This window comes from Bacillus rossius, chromosome 11 (assembly GCF_032445375.1).
Source record: "Bacillus rossius redtenbacheri isolate Brsri chromosome 11, Brsri_v3, whole genome shotgun sequence".
Lineage (NCBI taxonomy): Eukaryota > Metazoa > Arthropoda > Insecta > Phasmatodea > Bacillidae > Bacillus > Bacillus rossius.
This window is the reverse complement of record NC_086338.1, coordinates 37266497-37289828: the sequence shown is the minus strand read 5'-3', so window position 1 is coordinate 37289828 and position 23332 is coordinate 37266497. Positions and strand designations below refer to the sequence as shown.

The window sequence follows — 23332 nt, the reverse complement described above, 5'->3', positions numbered from 1 at the left end:
ATGCCAACTGTTCACTGGCTGCTGACTTGTGAGTCGTCTCGACTGGGTGGCCTGTGATTCATTCAACATTTCTATGGGCGAGGGTCTCTAATTGACCCTCAGTCCTCCAGATTAACAGTGAACCAATGGCAGAAGCAGCACTAAGGTATATTTATTTGAATTTTAACATAACACGAAATGAATCCACGAATTTTTCAGGTCTCTACCAATGGCAATTTTACAAAGGTTAGTCTTGAGGTTTACCAGCGATATCGCTGACAACTGGATGTACGAGGATTTTACGTGTAAAAAATACAAAGCATTTTTAACAGTGTAAGAAACATGCGTTAGCAGCCACGGCTACTTGATGACTCACCATTTCCATTTTAACAAAGCGCAGAAGGGTGGTTTTTTTTTATTTCCTAAAGATTTTGTGGTTTGAAAAATCTTTCCTTTTTAATACTAGGCTATATGATTGTTTACAAAACATTTAAAAGCCAGGGGGTTGAAATGCACGCATTACTACATGTAATACTACATGAAACCTGATAAGTTTGCGGGACAGCAAAAAAATATATATATTACCTAGGACGTGTAAGAAAACGCCAGAAGTACCTATATACCTACTTATAGGTATTTCTTCCCGGAAGTGACCACATAAACCCTGTCCGAACTTTAGGCGAAGTATGGAATTATGCAAGTAAATTAATCTGTGCACTTTCGCGTACTTCAAGCTGAAGAAACATCGCCATATTGAAAAACTTTTTTTTAAATTTAATGTTTGTTTTAAATATAAGAGTAACTTGTAAAATAATTTTCTTTCTATTCGTTTTATTGGTAATAAGAAATTCAATAAAAATAAATATTTAGCTTGAACATGTTTAAAAGAAAGTTTCAACAAATGCATGCACAGAATTGCTATAAATTCAAGTTACACAGATGAATTGTTAAACATTTCAAATATCCGTTAAACAATTTTTTTTGTTTCAGTAATATTTATTTGTTGACAAAAATAATGTAAACAACCTGATCAGCTGGTTAATACCGCTTGAAGAAGCCAAACATTGAACCCGTCCGTCAAGTACGCCACAAGGGCAAATGAAGTACCACGCAAGGACGCAAGTACACAACTATGCGTACTTGAATTCGAACACGCTTTTCAAGTGAAGTGTTTGCATTGTGTAAAAAGTTTTAAAGGACTGCATTTTAATGGGAGTGACTGTATTTAACAAAGTAAATTCTAAAAAACATTATTTTTGACGTGACAACGTCTAATAAATCGATGAACGCCGGCTGAACGCACGATAAAGTGTCCCGTTACGCCGTGTCCCGTTACGCTCATTGTACGCTTGCGCCGCATCTATCTCTCTTCCACTCGATTGGAACAACCATCCATTTGACTTTTTCGAGGCACATTAAACTTGAAACACTCCCATTCGTTTCCTACTTTTCCTATCATCGTCCTATCCTTAACAGAATAAAACAGATTGGAAGAAGTTTTAATAGCAAACATGTATAAAAGTTATAGTTAAAATAATCTCTTAGTTAAAGTAATAAAACATATTTGAATTAATGAGTGCAAAGAAAAGTAAATTTGTCAATTAAATTGTAGAATTCATTTCACTCCTTTGTATCCATACCAAATAGTGATAATTCAATAAAAATGATTAAATTTTATTCATAAAAGTATGCAATAATTTCATCAATGTTTTGTTATGACGTCAGGTTAAACTATCGTCCGTAAACCGACTTTACAGACAACCAATTTTTTTTAACAACAGCGTGATCAAGCACCGTACCCGCAATGTTTCGGGTGTTGCAACGTGGCGATGGACAAATAAAAAGTGACATCAATTGCGTCACAGCACGCCTTCCGCCATCTCCTGACCATTCTGTACTCCATGCTAAAATGACAATACTTACCGAGTTCTAAAAAACACAATTGATGTCTATTTCTTAAATAAGTAGACATCGATTTAAAATAAACATACAAAACTAGTGGCATGCTTTTTCTCATTTCCCGATTATCAAAAAAAAGACTAGGATGTTTCAGTAAACCTTTCTTTCATTTCTAAAATTTTGAAAGACCTGTATAGAATGTTTGGGCCATATTCCACTGCCTCAGGGGAGTTGGCCGAGGGAAAGAGGGGTATATATCTCCCCCTCCCAATTCCTAAACTATCTATCATTCCCACCAAAAATCTTAAATATTTTGAAATCTAACAGCTGGAAAAATGAGCCTTCCCCTCCCCCCCCCCCCCCCCAACACACACACACACATCCGAAAAAAATTCTGTGCTTACACTCCTGGTTGCAGCCAACCCATGGCAGGTGGACCATTTTGAAGTGAAACTTCTTTACTGAGCAACTATTTTCGATCTTTGCGAAAATTCCGATCGCGTGAGGGGAATAGTTAGGTACGTGGTGGGGGAACCGGTAGAGGAAGAGAGTGCGTCAGCGGCGACGCCACTCCAACGCATGCGCTAGCGGTCGAATGGGAAAACAGCAAGGGAGTGTGGATACGTACGTAGCGCAGTATGCTGTATGCCAGTTGTAACGGCCGGAGGTGGAGACGGTAGGGGAACTGTAGAAATGACGCAGCAGTGATGCTACGGAATTATATTAACACAATGCTTGTGTTTGTCTACTCCTCAGTTTTCGTAACGGCTGACAATGGACGCTGACATATTCTTTTATTTTATTTAAAGAATCTACAATTTATTTATTCGTTTGGAAAAAAGTTAGTAATTTGAATTTTTCCAACTAATTCTGTTGTAGTTATTCAACAAAAAAAATTATATTTTTTTAAAATCTGAGTTCCCACAACCGGTAACGCATAACATTTACGTCTAAATTCTCAATTTTAAAAATATTTCTTCATAAAAAAACTGGATAGTGCAAAAAAAATGGATTACGTGACCGTCACTTAAAGGATAGTTATTACAATGTTTAATTTTATGTGCAAGTATGCTAGTGTGGAACTAGGCTGTATCTCAAGTGTACGATTGTGGAACTACGCTGTGTCTCAGATGTGCTTAAATGCTAAATTTTGTCAGTTTTATCATGTACTGAAACCCAAAATTCATGTGAAATTAACCGTTCGTGTATAGCCTTCGTCTTAAAACTCTTTATTTTCATTATATCATTGATGAATCCTTTAAAAAAAACAGCTTTTCCCATAATCCTGAAAAAACATTTTCTATGGCTTTGGAAAAAAACCTTGTTTTTATTGATTTATGAATGAAATATTACTAGAGACCTGAAAAATTCGCGGGTTCATTTCGTGCTATGCTAAAATTCAAATAATTATACTTTAGTGCTGCTTCTGTCATTGGTTCACTGTTAATCTGGAGGAATGAGGACCAATTAGAGATACTCACTCATAGAAGTGTCGAATCACAGGCCACCCAGTCGAGACGACTCACAAGTCAGCAGCCAATGAACAGTTGCATTTTCCCCCCGAGTGTGTAGAGGAAATTGGAGTCTATCCTGGAGGTCATTGAACACGCGAATTTTTCCGGTCTCTACATATTACATACGAACGTTCAATCCAAAATAGTGTACCAAATGAGTAAGTGCCATCAGTACATGTTAGAACTGACATAAAAATAAGCCTTGAAATAGAAAAGGACTTATTATTAGAAGAAGAAAAAAGAAGCATTTTCTAAACAATTCAACGTGGTTACATTACGAACTTGTCGAAATTCCTGTCAAAAAAAAAATCACGAAGTGTTAGGCTACCCCAAGTTAAGGGGGTGTTCTCGAAGGTCGGAGGGCCGCGAGTTTCTGGTTCGGACAGGAAGAACCGGGGAGAGAGAGGGAGCTTAACGTCGCAGACCTGTCCAACTTAACTTTACAGCTGCTGCGTCCCTAACTTGTTTAACACACTTCTCCACCACCTTCACCCCCTCCTCCTTTCTCTCTCTCTCTCTCTCTCTCTCTCTCTCTCTCTCTCTCTCTCTCTAGATGGGCCAGTCCTCGAACGGTCAGTCCACCGTCAGAGAAGAAAGAAGAAAAAGAAAGTTCCAGTCGGCACTGAAGCCACTTAGAGTTTTCGTTTCTAGACCTCTCCCTCCCCCCCCCCCCCCTTTTCTCAACCCTGATTTTTTTTTCCAACATTTCCCGCTTAGAACTTTGCCGTTATATAAAAAAAAGTACTTCCGCTACGTTTCACGAGCTTTAAATTATATTTCTCTCCCCCCCCCCCCCCCCCCCCCCATTCCACGCTACCCAAGCGACCGCGGCTTTCGGGCCGCTGCTACTTACTTGCCAGCCGAACTTTAAAGTCGCCGATAACGACCGCGGTAGCTACTTCGACTTCGAAACACCGAGCCCTGCAGAGAAGAACCGTGGTTCTAGTTTTATTTTAATTTTTTCTTTCCCCCTCCGCGCTCAAACAAATGAGGAGAACGTGATCATTTACATTTTTTTTTTTTATTTAAGTCATCTTTTGTGTAAAAGAATTTTTTTTTCTCTCTAACAAGTTTCATTATCATTTTGAACCTTGTCGAATAAAAACCTAAAACATTATACCAATTCAATCAATAAAAAAATTGTTTGTCTGTAAAGTCGGTTTACGGACGATAGTTTAACGTGAAAACGTCATAACAAAACATTGATGAAATGATTGCATACTTTTATGAATAAAATTGAATCATTTTTATTGAATTAGTACTATTTTGTATGGATACAAAGAAGGAGTGAAATGAAATCTACAATTTAATTTATAAATTTACTTTTATTTGCACTCATTAATTCAAATATGTTTATTACTTTAACGAAGAGATTATTTTAACTATAACTTTTGTACATGTTTGCTATTTAACTTCTTCCAATCTGTGTTATTCTGCTAAGGATAGGACGACGATAGGAAAAGTAGGAAACAAATGGGAGTGTTTCAAGTTTAATGTGACTCGAAAAAGTCAGTCAAATGGATGGTTGTTCCAATCGAGTGGAAGAGAGATAGATGCGGCGCAAGCGTACAATGAGCGTAACGGGACACAGCGTTCCGGGACACTTTTTCGTGCGTTCATCGATTTATTAGACGTTGTCACGTCAAAAAAAAAACTTAAAAAGTTAAGGCTATAAACCACTCTTGCGCTGAGGGACACCGATATTATCGCGGCTGCTGGAGACAGCTCTCGGCCGACGACAGACAGGCGGCGGCGAAAGGATGAGTCGTGGTCGGATAGATGGGATGGGGTCTGCCGCAAGGTCGGAATTGTATTAGCCCCCAGAGGTCGACGGACGAACGAAGGGGCCAAAAAAAAAAAGCATTAAAAGAAAGATAAATAAATGTTGTCGGTGATGGCGGGTGGGGGGGGGGGGGGGGGGGCTTCTAGCTCATCAGCGCAACACCAGCCGGCGAGCCAGCGGGGGTTTGAAAGGGAGGGGGGAGGAAGGAAAAAAAATCCCCGCTTCCTTGACTGATGGGGGGAAAATTCATTTGGCGAGCGGGTAGTTCCGTACAGGTATCCGTCTTCCCTGCACCTTCCCCTCTGCCAACCCCTTCTCCATCAACCCCCGCGGATACGTCATCAGCCCTACCCTTTGCGCATGCGCGCACTTTTCCACCTCGAGGTCTTGTCTGGTGGTTCGTGGTTGTAAAAATGGGTTAAAGTGAGGAGGGGAGGGGGAAAGACTGGAAGACGACCATTTCCTGCTCGCTCGCATTTATTACGGTGCTGCTATGGATTGCTTGCTACAACCTTAACCCCCCTTTCCTCGCTCTCATCCTTCCTTTTCTCCATTTCCTCCCCCCAGGCGACGTTAAGTAATTACCTAGTTTAAGCCCTGTCGGCTGGATTTCTCCCGCCGCGCGGCCGATGAGATATTAAGGCGGCCTGGAAACACCGCCACCACCGAGCGGACATTTGCTCCGGGAAATCGTTGAATATATATATTTTTTCTCTCTCTCCCGGAGTTTTTCTTGGACGGAACCGGGAATAAAGTAGGTGAGGAAAAAACAGAAGGGGGCGGGATTTTTTTTTTTTTTTTTTCGTTTTGAATTTGTTTTGTTTCTTTAGCCGTTGAATTTATTCAGCGCGATACGCGTGCGATGAAGTGCTTTCCTTGTACTGCAGGAATTCTAATGAAGTTCTTTGTAACAGTTGGGGATGAATGTATGATGCCGTAAAAAAAAATCTCATTTTGAATTCGAGCTCTTCTTTTTTTTTTTTTTTTACGAAACTTGTTGGTTACTTAAAGGTACGCCACTTCGAATGGAAAAAGACAGACGTAATCGACCGCAAGAACAGACGGAAAGACTGTACTACCGGATAATCAAACGATTTAAATGAAGGTTGGCGTGATGAATAATCAGCTAGGTTACGTTATAGCTGATTACGTGCCGTGTACGTATTCATGCTGCTATTTTAAGTTTAACTCACTTATTGAAGTCGGTATTATTTTGGCTCAATTTATACAAATGCTATCTAAATACATATTTAAAATATTAATATTAGTTAGTTGACAAATGGGGTTCTATTCGTGTACTAGTTTCTTTTTAACATTATCTCTAATGGTTGTCAGGTATACCTGTGAACGTTAGTAAAATTAACCTAATTAACTTTTATTCACTACCTAATCTTTGTTTTGATAACTATAGCTACAGATATCCTTTGGCGGTAATCGTCCTCATTTATGCCAGCTTATTATAATTAAATATTACATTTTAAGCCATAAACTTCATAAAGCTTAACGATAAAAACATACTTTCTCCCATGGAAGTCAACATTTCATTCCCATCAAAAACTTGAAAAAAATATGTTTGTAACAGCAAAAATCTATAGCCTATTCAACTTTAAAAATAGAGTTCCATCTTTCAAAGTTTGATAAAACTTTTTTTTGTGTGTGTGTTTGTTCCACACGTGGACGTGAAATATCAACGCAATACGTCACTGCCCTGACTCCAATGTCGAGGTTGTCGGCCTGCTAAAAGCTTGCAAAGACGTCAATACGAATGACTGATACATCGTGCAGGCCAGAGGCAACATTAGTAACATGTAAGCCTGTAATCTCAGATTAAATGCGCGAGGTATTCATCCGCTTGATGCCTAGTCATTACGGCTTATCTCATTCGAACAGATACGATGGCCCATTCGATTCTGCACTGACCTTTTCAGAGGACATACATGAAAATAAAAAGCATATCTTCTATCTCCTTCGGCTCTTCCTATTTTGTCTTGTTCCAGTGCTTACATTACGTGTCTAGTGTGATTGACACTAGTTGAATATTAGACCATAGCAAAGTCATTTAAAAAAAAAAAACTTTGTATTCCTCCATGGTAAATGATGAAAGTTTGTATGTAACAACTTAGAAAGGCAAGTCTTAAATATTTCTTCGCTTAAGTTCAGTGGTTCAAATTAAATAATAATAATTCGTTAATAAGCACACAATTATATTAATTATCACTGTTCGCAAATCCTTTGGAAATACGGGCTTTCTCCAGTTCGAACTGGAATGTTTTGAGGCATAGTTGGAAAAACTTTCTAAAGGAGAAACAAACTTTGCATCATGATCTTTAGGCATTTGACGGGCGTATCAATAAATATTTAAATTAAACAAAGAAATGACTACGAATTTAAAAATTCTAATTACTTTCCTTTTTCAACCACAGCTGTTCAAAAAGGCTCAAAATCGTTTGCTTGTTAGCTAATTAATTCATGATATTAAGACACTTTTATTAAGAACTAAAAAAAAATACTTGCAAGTTTTCTATGGAGCTATTTAATGATAATCATTTTTTTGTTCAGAGTAGGCCAGCCAATAGTTGATTAATTTATATTGCGCCTGCATCGAAAAAGTTTATTTTCTAAAGGAAATGATCAATCGTATTCATGATTGGCAAATATATTTCTGTTTATCATAATATGTCCTATGCTGTACGACTACAAAAAATACATCTAGAAACTCACACGGTAAACAAATTTTCCTTTGGTTTCTTGTTTTGTAATTATTTAAGAATGTTGAGCAGCAATAAGAGCTTAAACTGTGTGAGTCACCTACAAAGTTACATAAATTTTTTTAACTAAACTTGCGAGAACCTAAGAAAATTCAACATTAAACATAATAACTTTTTTATCTATAGTTGTCGCAAAACATGCGATCAAAAGCCAAATATTTAAATATGAAATTTATATCACATCAGTTTGTTACAATGTTAATTTATTACTATTAGAAAATATATTATTTTATGAATTTTAAGTGCATATTAAGAATCCATTAATGAAATGATATTCTATGTTTATCACTGTACCATACATGAGAAACGCTTTGTTAAGTATTCTTAGTAAAAAAAATTGTGTCCACGTAAATTCTCCCTTTATTTTCCAATTTTGTTTTCCCCTTTCAGAAAAACCGATATTACTAAGTTGCAGCAAACCTTGCTGAGTACGTGGTAAACAAACATCACACGTACCGAGGCGCATGGTGCGAACCATGAAAAGCAAGCGAAGTAGACACGCACGTGTCCGCGCAGATAACGTCTGCGGATTTGGTTCCAACACTTGTTCGTCTTTTTTGCCATCGGAGGGGAAAATGGGAATTGTTTGCACGCTTGACGATAACGGTTCTCCGATTGCGTAATGTAGGGCCAATTAGTTGGCAAATGTAACTGCTCGTGGAAGAGGAGGGGGTGGGTGGGAAGGCTGAATCAGGAGAAATTCCTGCAAAGCCCAATGATCGCCCATAACATTTGTCCCGGTTACCGGAGACAAAATTCAGAATTCCCTGGCGAGAAGATGGTTGGGAAGTATGAGTGTTAGAAACGAGAACTTATGTTAGGATGTTAACCAAAGCAAAACATCTTCAAAAAAAGAGCGCCTGTAATAGAGCGCGTATGTGATAGAAGTGAAACTTCTTTGACAATTCAAACTTCGACTTGTAAGTATATCGCAAGGGGTAAAACGGCAGAGAGGGAAAAAGAATGAAATAATACCATTTTCTAATAAACATGAATTAACAAAATTATTACTTACTTCAAAATAACTGCTCATGATATCAATAATTATCAAACAATTAAAATTTATTAATTAACACTGTTGAAATAATCATACTACTATAAAATGTTATATTAAGATTTTCAGGACACCAACTATAGCATGAAAACAATTCTAACTACAATATATACAATTTTAAAAAGTAAATCAACTTCGATAAATTTTATTCTCAACCACAGTTATAATATTAATTAGTGTTATTCAGCAAAGCTCAATTTATTGTTGAGTTACTATACAATAGCTGAATTATTGTACAATAAAACAGCGTGGGATTTTTTGGCTTTCATTTATTTTTCAGGTATTTAAGAATCAGAATTCAGGATTCGTGACCTTTGACCCCTGATGTCACCGCCGATATCTTGAATTATGTCATTTCCGGTCCTATCTTGGATTCGATCATTTCCGGCAGCCATCTAGGATTATGTAGTTTCTGGCAATCATATTAGATTACGTCATTTTGTATCTCCAATTTGTTTTCTAGAACCTTCCGCCATTTTGAATTCTAGAACATTCTTCTATCTTCGATTACATCACCACTGATAAGACTTGAAGATTGAGGATTCGGATTTCTGATGTTCACATTACCAATGTGCAATCGCTATTTTGTTTTCTAGAACCTTCTGCTATCTTGGATTCTATAACTTTCTACCATTTTGGATTACATCATTACTGATGATACCTGGGGGGCTTGTGGATCCGGATTTTCACGTTATCATTATACAACTGCCAATTTTGTTTTCTAAAACATTCCGCTATCTTGGATTTAATTTTCTCATGTCCTCGCTGGTCAACGATTCTGACGACGACTTCGTGTGCGCACTTCACGACGACTGGAACGTAAATGATACTTTGCGGTACTTCTACCAGTTTATATCCTGGCTGGGTCATTGCCGAGAACTCTTGCAGCATGTTGTTTAGTCTTCCATTGAAACATGTTCCACTTGCCAAATTGAAGTTTATTTGTATGACATTCACGGGCAATATGTTTACTGCGCGCGTAGATTCTTACGTTTTTCCTGCATCATACACCTTAACAAAACTTATTTCAGACAAAAGTTTTAGATAAAAATTATAAGATTTACAAAAATTGGAACGAATTTGATAATGTATCTATTAAGGGAGTAATGATTTTTTTTTATAATTCTACACCTTATTTTTTAACCCATTGCAGCCATGGTTTGTCTAATCAAAAAAAAATTATATAAAAATTATAATTTGCACGAATTCGATTTTGTGCCGTCGAAGAGGGTTATGATTTTTTTATCCACCAACCCTTGTTTTTTCAACACCTTGCAGTTATGGTTGGTCGTATCAACAATTATTTAGGCAAAATATTTTTATATTACACCTACGAGTTATAATTTGTTCATAAAGTAATGTAATATTTTCCATATTATGGGAATTACTGTGATTTTTTTCTGTTTTTCAAAAAATCTTCCCCATTTCTACCCCTTTGGTTGGATATTGTGCCCATTAACGAACTCGACCGAAATTTTCCACTACTAGATTTTATGTAAGAGTTTGGAAGTGATTTGTGAAAAATTGTGACGTTATCGTGTCCACTATATATATATATATATATATATATATATATAATAAAATAGGTAGTATTTCTTTGAAATCTACCTAAAACTACATTAACATTGAAGTTTCCAGATTTGTAGATACATGTTCGTCGCAAGCTAAATATGCTATCAGTGGAGGGGGTTGTTGCTCAGGTTTAACTTGCTCGCTCATTTCCAATCGACAAGAAAAAAAGGGGGGGGGGAGGATGGAGAAAGGAGTAGGAGTTGTAAATAAAACACTCCACGGAACGGAAACGTTATAAACTCGATTAGCTATTCTTTGATGCCGTGCGCGCGAAAGTTCCGTCCCTAACTCAGGTAGGAAATCCCTTACGCCCTACGCCGTGCGGTGATGTTGGAGTCTGGTGAGGTGGTTTGGAGGGGGGGGGGAAGGGGGGACTACTCAAAACTGCGCGCCCGGCGCTTAGGTGAAAACGAGCCGCTCCTGAAAGTTGGAAAAACCGCCCTTGTTTCTCTACCGCTGCAGCCGTCGAACGACGAAGTTCGCGCGGAATTGGGTTGGTGGGGAGGAAGAGGGTGGGTTTGCGGCTTTTCCGCGTCTCTGAAAGGCTGTAAGAGCGAGGAAGGAAGCTGGTAGCTCTGATTCGTGACGTCAAGTTACATTTCCCTACTTTTTACTGGGGGGGGGGGGGGGGGAAAGTGGCATTGTTACCGGGATGTTTCAAAACTACCTGCTATTCAGTTAGAACGTAACTCAAGTGTATAATGGTATGCATTCCTGTCTCTCTCCAAATAATGACACCGATTTGTCAACTTTTTTTTCAATTACTTCTTAAATGATCATCATTTATATTAGTACAGTTAGAATTCAGATTTCTTTTATCCATTTTCAGCAAAAACCACCCAGTCTATACACATAAATTTGGTATCATTATATCGCTTATCGAAATCCTCAGACTCATTCATGAGTAGTAGTGTTGTGTATTAATGTAAAACATGATATGCCAATCTGTTTGTATCATGGCGACACTTAAAGGCCTTTGTGATTTCGTTCGCTTGCAAAGTATCGTAGGTTTATCGTGTGAAAACATAGGGAAAAAATTAAATCGACCCCACGCAGCTAATGTTAATGAAAATGCAATTGTGTTTCATTCATAGATTGTGTGCATATTTTTACATCCAGCATTCATCATTCGTTGTGAAAGAAAGCATTGTTTTTGCTGTAATCTATAGCTGTTTATCAGAAAGTTTAGTTGTGCATATGTTTCATCACGCAACATATCCGTTATCTTGTACTTAAGAATTTTTGCGTCTTGTTGTTCCTAGCAGCCTTTCACAACGAACAAATTAAATGCAACTTATAAAAGTGAAGGACGAAATTTTGCTGCATCATCATCCATCCTATTTTACTGCGTATTTTCTCCTCGTGCAATACAGTTTTTCTTCCCATTTAGTAATAAAGGTTGTTTTTTTGTCTAGGGATACAAATTTTGTAAAACTATGTTTTCTCATTTATTAAACGGCACTCTTCTAGACTATTTTTCAAGTAAGACTTTTTCTGCTATAAAATTTTTATATCTGAAATAAAAGTGGTTTTAATGTAAACATATTACGTTTTTAAAAAGCAAAAAAAATAAGTTTTCTTATCTTAGCTTGGCAATCACTAATATCAAACAATATCAAATAACATTACTGTAATAATTTTAATGCGAAATTTTGACATGCTTTGTAGAAGCCATGTTAAGGGGTTTGACTAGTCAGGGTTATAATAATTGTATTAGCGAGGCTGGATGATAAGTGCGACGCTCGCTGGTGCTTCTAGCGCGGTGTCGCCTCTAAACGCAAGGCGTGCAGTCTTCTCGTCGTGTGTAGGGCAACGGTGAGATTTGAACGTTAACCATAACATAATATGGCGGTGAAATGAAGATAAAGGTGTAATGCAGGTTTAATGCTTTCAAAAAGTCTCCCCTTGTTTTTTTTTATTCAAGGTTAAAAATTAATCTAAAAATTATCTTTTTAGACTTTTTCACACCACTGAAAATATAGTTTTAAAACGAAATACGGAAATCTAAATAATACTACGCCCTCAGAGTATTCTTAAGTACTTTTCGTAAACAGGTCCCAATCGCGTGCACTATTTTAAGGCTCTGCACACCGTGTGTGTGTCCAGGCAGGCTGGGGCCTTAAACCGCAGGACGAGCACGCAGAACTGGACTTCCGAGGCAATTGCGCCCTCGTACACACAACACGTAACAAGCAAGTGCTCTGTGAAAAGCTGGGACAAGTCTTAGGGATCAACTCTCCTAGCTCCGTAGCAAAGAAAAAAATCTTATTTAAGAAGAGATTGTCCACATTTTATTTTTCAATAATTGTTATAGGTATATTTTACATAACGATTAAATATTTATAAATAATCTTTCAGTTTTATCATTCGTCGGGTTTGAACCAAGGACAATCAAAGTCTATTGTGTTATTGCCTTGAACCGGTGGAGGTTTTATTAATTACTAGCTTTTACCCGCGGCTTCGCTCGCGTTATGTTCTTAAGTATCAAAGATCATTGCAAAGAAAATAAAATAATATGGTAGTTGTTTTTTTATTGCGTGACTGGAATCATCAGTATTTAAAAATTATAACATCCGATTTAGCTTAAAAAACTGAAAACATGCTTTATTGAAATATGTTTCACTATTACAAAAAATGATATTTAATCCTAACATTTTAAAAAGTTCAAAGTATTAACGTAGAAAAAAAATTAATTAATTAATATTCTTCCCCAATTGTGTGATCCGAAGCCTCGTTCCATTACATAGTCGAGGAGCATCTAGATTTCGTATAAGCGTAACTTGTAGGCCTGCATTTAGTTTCATTTGAAGTTTATGTGCGGGTACACCCAAAGTTCAAGTGAATTTAAAAACTCCGAAGGATATGAAGTGCTTTGTTCTGTATCCATGATTGTATCTATTGACAAATACTCCATTTCCCCTTGCACCTCTTTTAAAATATAAGTGTAGATTTTATTAACGATATAAATTTTGTGGCGCCAATATTGCTCTTACGTACAACCACTGATCTCTATTCAAATTTTGTTGCAAGTCCGGTAAAACTTGAGTAAAAAGATCCACATCATTTTCACTAAATTACAAAATTCTCTTGAAAGTAAAATATAACCTTCAGTATCAATGTCCAAACAACAATCACCGAAGAAAATAGACACCTAACCTCAAAAATTTGAAAAGTTTAAGTATTGCTTGGCGGTGACAGAAAAATAAAATTGAATAGTAAATTGACCGCCGGTATTATATTATTAAATTAGCTAATTATTTAATTTACTTATTGAAACACCAGATGGCGTTAAATGTCATTCAAATCACTCAAACTCGCAGTCAGACGATCATACATACAAATATCAATATATTTGCCCTTCGGAAAAAAAATATTGTTTTTTTTTTCAATAAAAAGTATTCTATGTTACTTCTAATACCTCCAAGAAAATTTGTACAAAGTTTCATGATGATCGGTTAAGTAGTTTTCGCGTGAAAGCGTAACAAACAAACTTACATTCACATTTATAATATTAAGTAGGGATTTCAGTTTCTATATTACCTGCTCAGTTCGAATTACTACGCTTTTCGTAGATTCCTAATGACCTCTATCGACGAGACGTAGAATACCGTATTTCTCACCAATGTGAAATAGTGGAAACTGATACGAATCCGTGAATTTAGATTGAAAGTTTACTAAAAAAATCTTTCACTTGTAGTTTTGTTTCAGCAAATAAATTTCACTTAATAATCATTGATTTTGTAGTGAACTACAACATAAAAAAATCAAGTGACACAAACCTTGAAGATATTTATTTCAATTTCGCTGGTACATAAGGGAAGAAAAAAAACGTGTTCCATACATAGCGACTTTCATAATCTCGGCACGGTACACAGAAGCCTTAAAAACTCGCTACATTTTGGTAGGTTATTGATGTGTAACATCTTAGCTCTTGGTAAACGGCATTTGGTAGGAGTAATTTCGTGAATGCGAAGGGTGTCTAGGAACGGAAATGTGTAACGACCACGGTGTTGCCATCTGTGGCTGATGGCGCGAAAAAAAAGGTGTACAAAGACAAAGGGAAAATTTATAGTATTAACTGTTTGATAAATTTTATCAAGATGGGTAGTATTTTAATAAATTTCCTTGTCGAAAATATCCAAAGCCAGGCTTAAGTATTTTTTAAAATTTGTTTATCGCTTTTATCGGAGCCGTTTTATTATACTATAGTTTAAAATGTTGGTCTGATAATCAAATGATTCAATAGTCAACGTAACTGCATCGACAGCAAATTCTAGCGGCGGGTGCGAAAACTATGTATGTGTGATTCGTGCCCAGAAATTATTGTTGAAAATACCATTTGCGTATATTTATCACTCTCGGAATTTTTTTTTTTTTTGTTTAATAATTCCACGTGAAAAGTTTTTGTCCGAGTTTCGTAGTACAGGTGTGCCATCTGCAACATGCGAACACGTGAATTTTGCTCGTTACAGAGTTTGGATGTTAACACAGCTCTGGTTGGTACTTAAAGACTCTCGCATCTCTGCCAGATGGTGATTGGGTGGAGAACAAGCACATCGCACCCTGAGTGCAAGACTATCGTAACTCAAAACTCGGTGCAATATACCATCACAACTCAGATGCCATAGTCTTGCGCATATATTCTTATATAATTTTTTTCCAGAGTGCAACACTACATTATTTGCCGTAAGTCCCGTAAAAAGTAAATATAATATTGCGATAGTCTTGCAGTGCCTGCCTAGATAATGATATTTTCTCTGCTTATGGTAAAAAAATATCTCGCAAACTCAATTTTTTTTTTTTGACTTACGATAGTCTTGTACTCAGGGTGCGACATCTGCAGGAAAAAGATATTGTGTGAAGGTAAAAGAGCTTTGTTTGTGTTTGGTTCGCAGCTGATCTTCGACGCGTTCAACGTCGGCCGCTACGAGCCGTCGGCCTTGGACGGCTGCCCCGACGGCTACATGCAGTTGTCGGAGCTGGGGCGGCCCTTCACGGGCGGCTCTTGGTGCGGCCAATCAACGGGCCACGCCGTCTACTACAGCGAGACGACGACGGTGACGGCCTCCGTGAAGCTGTTCCCCTCGCCGAGACAGCGCGCAACCCCCTTGGAGTTCCGGCTGCGCTACAAGTTCGTGTCGCGCGGTGAAGCGGTGGTGCGCTTCGGCCCCGCAGAGTCTCCTTTGGAGCGCGGCGAGGTGGTGCCGGGCACCTACTGCAGCCGCAACTTCTACGAGTGCTACCGCAAGAGGTGCCGCCTGCAGTCGCCCAACTACCCGGGCATGTACCCGCGCAACGTCACGTGCTACCTGACGGTGCGGCAGAAGGCGGTGCCCGGATGCAAGCACGCCATGGTGGCCGTCAGGCAGGAGAGCGAGCACAAGATGCAGATCAAGCGCGCGGTGGCTGTGGCCAGCCTCAACAAGACCGGCAGGTGACCGACTTTCGCGTTCAGATTCATTTCAGAACATTCTGGAAACTTCCGGAAAATTTCTGTAACACTCTGGAAATTTCTGTAATATTCTGTAAATTTCTGGAATAGTCTGTAATATTCTGTAAATTTCTGGAATAGTCTGTAATAGTCTGTAAACTTTCAGATCATTCTGTAAATTTCTGGAACATTCTGGAAATTTAACGGGACATTCTGTAAATTTCTGGATCATTCTTGAAATTTCTGTAAAATTCTGTAGAAATATTTAGGAACATTCTGGACATTTCTGGAATGTTTAGCCTCATCTGTGTTCTGAAAATATTCCAAAAAAAAGTATATCGAGCTTATTATTTCCGTATACTCCGTGCAATCCAAAGAATGTTTCGAATGTTTGAGATTCAATGCACACATCATTCTCGACGAGATTGGCATGGTCCGTAGCTCAACGATTGGTGTGTCACAGGTAGGTTGATTTTTTTTTTGCTGTGGCGCTAGTAAAAATTCACCGGGAAATAAGTAACATGCCTTTTCACTCCCATAAGCTAAACATCAAATAAATGAATTCTCACTTGGAGCTAACGGTTAGATTTAATAAAAATTGGTTCGAAATAGATTTTAGTAATATTTAATAGATTTATTATAATTTTAAACATAGTCTGTATTTCGTCTGCTGATGTAGAAATTAATTTTTCGTTTTGTGGGCCAATTATGAGTAAATCGTGTAAATCATTGCTTCAGACACAAGTTTTAGAAAATACCTAGAAGTTTTTCAATTGCTTTAAATTGTTTTGATACTTTTGCTACTTAGAGAGTTATATTTTTTCGGTCCCAATTTTTTTGCTAATGAGTGTTGTTATAAAAATACTTTTACACAAAGATTTTTGGTACAACTGTTAAAATGTATAATAATTTAAAACGAATTCAATATTTTCCATACTATGGGAGATATACTGTAATGTTTTTTTAGGTTTCAAAAACATTCCACTTTTCTACTCCCTTGGTCCGATTTTTCCTATTGATGAATTTGGCCGAGATTCCATCTCTATGTGTTATGTTTCATTCTGGAAACTGGAAGTAATTTTGAGGATCTGGATAAGGTAAAGTCAAACAAAGTTCCATAATCATAAAAGTTTCACAGTAGCAAAATTATTTCATTTAAATAATTAGAGATAACATCCCTATTTTCCAGCAAATCTCACATTACTGACAAATCTACTGGCAAATAGGGTCCCATACATGTTAAGTTTTGACAGTAGTTCGGACTGTCAGTTCAAAATCATCATTCATCTTGCGATCTGTTTGAGTGTACATGCATAGAGATATTTCGTCGGTAGAGTGTCATCAGTTGATGTATTGCAGGTGAACCTAAAAGACTGGCACAATTAATTAGGGTGAGATGTTTAAACTTACCTGCAGCTTTTAAACATGCTCTTTACTTTAAAAAAAAATCGTGAAAAATTCCAAATTTATGACAGAAACAATCAAGCCCTATGAATAACTACTCCGCTAGAAAATATTTGGGCCATGTCGCTGCAAAAAGACTAAAATAACGTGTGGAACATCGCACACACACACACGTCAGTTCCGCCGGTTTGAAACGTGGTAATCCCAAAAGTACCAACGATCCGCTGACCGAGTCTTCATTCAGTTTACAAACGTGCAAAGCAAAAAACAACCGTGTTCTACCTGTTATTCTGTTTTTACTGTGGCAGACATAGCTTAAAAGATTTTCTGGAGGAGTTAGTTCCTTCATTGGGCTTGATTGCTTCTCTTTTCATGATTTCAGGAGAGAGACCACAATTTAAAAGCTGCAAGTGATTTTGTTCACGAATGCGTACGTAACTGCGCCAGTCTTTTGGGTACACTTGTGTTATCTTTGAAAGATTTGTGCAATGGGAGTGCATGACTTGATGTAAGCTTTTGGACATACGCCATTGCTTAGCACATGTATGTCTGTAGAAGAAAACTACTAAAAAAAACACAAATGACAAAAACACAAATGACAAAAACACAAATTAAGCAAAAAATTGCTGTTTTCAGGATTTAACGCCACACAATACTCCACAACAGGAATATGGTCAACAAACAAAGAAAAACAAAGAAAAGTGGACTAACAGAACGAAAAAAAAAAACCACAAATGATCACAGTACAAAAATACCGAACCCAAAAAATTCAGCACAACAGTTGAAACGAGACAAAAACACAGCCAAACGAAAAGACGAAACAAACACAATAGTTTTCCAAAAGCAAAAAACAAAAAAAAAAACGAAAGAAAAAAAACCCACAAATGATGACAGCACAAAAATATTTAACCCAAAAAAATTCAGAACAACAGTCAAAACGAGACAAAAACACGACCAAACGAAAAGACGAAACAAACACAACAGTTTTCTAAAGCAGAAACAAGCGACGTTTCGGGAACTGCTATCTGCAGTCCCCAGGCCTCAGGCAGAGACGCACATGGTACGGAAACACAGGTGCAACTGCTTTTTTTTTTCTTCTTCTACAGACATACATGTGCTAAGCAATGGCGTATGTCCAAAAGCTTTCATCAAGGGTACACTTGTGGTTTATCAACTGATGATGATCCCCCACGGGAACTGGAATTCTGGACTGTATACTGGGGGGAGAGAGAGAGAGAGAGGCCATGACTGGCGGAACTGTGCGTGCCCGAGGAGGGGTGAAGTGGAAGTGTGACACGTGGTTCCGGGCCAGGTCGCTGCGGGCGTGGTCCGACTGCACCGGGGAGCGCGACCACCTGATCTTCTACGACGGCGCCTCCACCGACGACCCGGTGCTCGTCAAGTTCTGCGGCGGCGACTGGCTGCCGCGCGTGGTGTCGCGCGGGCCCGAGATGCTGGTGGCCTTCCACTCGTCGCCCTTCAGCGCGCCGCTGCACGCCGGCGGGGGAGGAGGGGGAGGAGGGGGCTCCCCGGCGTCGCCGCTGCGGGGCTTCGAGCTCGACGTCGACGTGGTGTTCAGCGACTCCGACTCGCTGGACTACTCGCGCGACCCGCGCAGGTCAGTGCCCTGAGGCCGGTCGAGACCGGTCCGCCACGGGTCATCGTAGCAACAAGGGAGAGCTTTTCTTCATGGAGTGATTGTGGTGGTTGTGGAAGAGGTCACCTGGGTAACGCTTTCCAAAAAAAGCAGGTGGTTAGGGGGTGATCGTAGTGATTTTGAAAAGAGAAGGAAGTGTTTTAAAAGGGCATTTTGTTCACGGACTGGTTGTGATGGTGGTGGCCGGGTATACAGGTAAATTTCATTCCTTTAAAATCAGGTCGACAAGGGATGATCGTAGGAAGAAGGGGGAGCTTTTAATTACAACAGTTCTTCATGGAGTGATTGTGGTGGTTGTGGAAGAGGTCACCTGGGTAAATCTTTCCAAAAAAAAAAGCAGGTTGTTATGGGATGATCGTAGTGATTTTGAAAAGAGAAGGAAGTTTTTAAAAAGGGCATTTTGTTCATGGACTTGCTGTGATGGTTGTGGCCGAGGGAACAGTGGAAGCAGGTCGACGAGGGTTGATCGTAGGAACAAGGGGGAGCTTTTAATAACAACATGATTGTGTTGGTTGTGGAAGAGGGAACCTGGTTAAATGTTTACAAAAAATGCAGGTTGTTAGAGCGTGATCGTAGTGATTTTGAAAAGAGAAGGAAGTTTTTAAAAAGGGTATTTTTGCTTGGAGTTGCTGTGATGGTGGTGGCCGAGGATACAGGGAAATTTCATTCCTTTAAAATCAGTTCAACAAGGGGTGATCGTAGGAAGAAGGGGAGTTTTTTTTTCGAAAAACAATTCTTCATGAAGTGATTTTGGTGGTTGTGGAATAAATAACGTGGTAACTCTTCCCAAAAAAAAGCAGGTTGTTAGGGCGTGATCGTAGTGATTTTCAGAAGAAAAGGAAGTTTAAAAAATATATCATTTCCGCATGGACTGACTGAGCTGGTTGTGAAAGAGGGAACTGAGGAAGCTATCTCCAATAGGGAAGGTTGAAATGAGATGAGTGTAGATACTGTGGGAAGAGTAGGACCTTATAAAAAGGGCATTTTTGCATTGAAGAGACTATGGTGTTTAGAAAAGAGTAAACAGAGGAAGCTCTTTTTAAAGAAAATCTCGATATGGTGGAATCTTAGTTATTTTGGTAAGAGGATAAGCTTTTAAAAAAGGTATTTCTGCATGTAGCGACATTGGTGGTTGTAAAAGAGGATACAGCAAAAAAAATGTTATTTTAAAACATTTCAATATGAGGTGATCGTGGTGATTTTCGTAAGAGGATAATCTTTTACAGAAGGAATTTTGGCACGAAGTGCCTCTGGTGTTTGGGGAAGAGGCAAAGGGAAAACTCTTTAAAGAACAAAAGCACGTCGACAGGAGTTTGTTGTTGCGATTTTGGAAAAACGATTAGCTTTAAAAAAATTATTTCAGCATGTAGTGATTGTGGGAAAGAAAATGAGGAATCTCTTTCCAAAACAGCATTATCAGCTGGCGATAATCGTAGTTATGGTGGTAGGATTGTGAGTAGTAGGGAATCGAATTTAAATTAAGAATTTTTTCCAGAACCTCTATTTTGCGAAAACTTTGGCTTCTATAGTATAAATTACATAAACAACCCTAATTTTTTTTTTCAAAATTATTCTACAATCGACACACTAGTGTATTGTTCTTATGATATACGTCATTTAAATTAACAAATATTTAATATATTTTGATCCTGCAATTTATTTTAAAAACAAGAATTTACTACAAATTTGCACGTTTCAAAGTATTTGTACCATAAAAATATTTTTGCCAATACATGTAATGTCAGTCATCTAAAATAATTAATAAAACTAAACTAATTTATATAAAATCTCGAAAATATTCAATTTCATCAATTTCTATAAAATTGTATTAAGGTGGGGGGCGGTACGTTTTTTAACCTCTTAATACAGGATGAAACGTTTCCGCATTATAGGGTTCGATAAAACAAATTCTTAGTTTTTTTATATAGCTATCGTATCCTAATGTGCATCAAACTATTTGGGAGGAAAATAGGTTAACTGGAGGTTCATGGAGGTTCATCTTTGTATGAATGAGTGGGAGTTTAACATCTGTTTTACATTGCATTAATAACAGACGATGTGAGGGGATGAAAATGAATGGAGCATTCACGGAATAAATGGATGGGGAGGAAACAGAATACACTGAGAAAACGCAACGACTGCCAGCAACGTCCGCAAATTTTAAAATCTGAGACGTTGTGGGAAGATGTCTGAAATATTTGTGCGGTTTGCACATGGTTAGTTAGCACACGCTGAGTTATGTGAGGAAGAATATGAAGAACAGGGAAAGCAAGTGTTTAAAAGCATTAAAAATAATAATAATACCAGAATACAAATCTTCAAATCACAATAATCATAACCCTAAAAATTAAAAAAAAAAAATCTTCCGATAGAAGACGTGAATAAAGAACGCTACCTTTAGAGGAAACTTTCATTGTAAGTCCGTATTCATCCCAGGGCATGAGCGAGGTTTTTGGGACGGAAAAAACCGTCTACCTGTAGCGTTTGGCCTCTTGTGTTAAATAACGTAGTAAAAACAGTTCTACAGTAGACAACGACGAGAGACTGGGCTTTGAAAACGGAGCCAAGTGTCACCCAAACGAAGGAAACAGCTGGCGTATCCGATTTGTCCTGAGGAGAGAATGAAGTGACAACAGGTGGATGTTAAGCAGATAACAGAAAACGGAAGAAAACGCATGAATTCCCAAAAGGGAACCCACAGAGCAAGCATTAACTACGCCTCCCGGCGTGTCCTTTATACTTAGGTGCGAGTCGAAGCAACTCAAAAGGGAAAATCCGTTTTCAATTTTAGAGGCAACACGCGACTTTCAACAATGCAATACAGGATGCAGCCGCCAAAGAATTACCGGGAGAATTATTTTACATTTCTCTTTTCTGATCAGACTATAAACGAGTAAGTGGGTCAATAAAATTCCTTAATTTTCAACATAATTAATGACATATTTATTAATAATTGACTTTAAATCGCATTTATAGGAGTGTTTATAAAAAACGTTTAAGAATTATATTTTAATTGCAAAAGATCGCAGTTGGATAGTGTTGCTTCATGGTTCAATTCATTAAGTTTTCCTGATATATGATTTTAGAACAGAGTTTTAGCCATGTTTTGTAAATTTTCATTTTTTTTAATAAGGGGTTTAAAAAAACAATTTAAAAATAAAACTCAATCACAATACCGGTATACATATACGTATTTCCTGCAGAATAACTTATTCGAATATGTGATGAGGTTTCTCAATGTTTTTATGTTTGAAAATCTGAGTCAGCGTTAGCGTAACTTAGTGTTATACAAAACGGTAACACATCGCGCAAGTGTTTATAGCTGTGATCACGCGCGTCATATTTTACAGCTCGTAAGTAATGTTTAGGAGGTATCTGGTGATAAAATTTGCGATCAAACTGCAAAATGCATAAGAGTTGTGATAAATTTTCAGGAAAAGCCGTTGATTAATGGCAATGACTAAATAAACAACGCAATACGCTAGACTGAGACATATTATCAATTTCCTTCATTGTGAATGGTATGCTTGGGCAGATTTAAAACAGTTACGTATATTTTTTAAAATAATTTTGTGGCAATTTTCTAGTATTTTTTTTTATTTTTTTTTTTTTAATTTGTAATTTGGTTAATATAGTTCAAATACTATAGGTAGCAAAAAAGAGACTAATAGCAATCGCACACAAGCTTACTTTGGTGAAGATACGAAAAAAAAAAAAAAAAAAAAAACATTAATTAATAATAAATTTGAACTATTTCAGTGGAAACCGTATCAAGAAAATTGGTCGACATTTATTAGTACTTAATCCCTGCAGTTAATTCAATGACAATATTTCACTTATCATCCTAATTATTTACAGGTAATTTTCAGAGTAGCATTTGCTACATATAAATTTTACGGATTTTTTTTACATTTATAACTACTTTCGACGATATCTAATTACGTTATTTTAACTGTATACTGTTTACTTGAGAAAGAAGTTATTCTTAGAATGGTTTATGTAGGACATGATCATTTTTCTACCATGTGTAACAAAGCTAATTGACGTTTTTGTTATCATATATTGTGTAAACAATCGTGCAACACCTGTGGAGAAATGTGTTAACTCTTTATTTAAACTACCATGACATTATATATGTTTCGGTTGTGGAAGTTTGTATCGCGTTAAGACGGCGATGTTCGCAAACGGCATTACGTGGTCGGATGTTTGAAAATGCAGTTTGTTGGATAGTAGATATCGTGACTGAATATTCTTTTCTTTTTCCTCGAGTA

General features: G+C 37.6%; 1 protein-coding gene across 1 annotated transcript in view; it reads left to right on the top strand.

Moving 5' to 3' along the window:
- LOC134536448 (uncharacterized) overlaps window positions 1-23332 on the top strand; it is a 603478-nt gene that overhangs the window by 559892 nt on the left and 20254 nt on the right. Inside the window, exons 4-6 of the mRNA XM_063376163.1 lie at window positions 15465-16003; window positions 18717-19022; window positions 20374-20376. Coding sequence (XP_063232233.1) covers window positions 15465-16003; window positions 18717-19022; window positions 20374-20376 — 848 coding nt within the window. The remainder of the gene's footprint in view (window positions 1-15464; window positions 16004-18716; window positions 19023-20373; window positions 20377-23332) is intronic.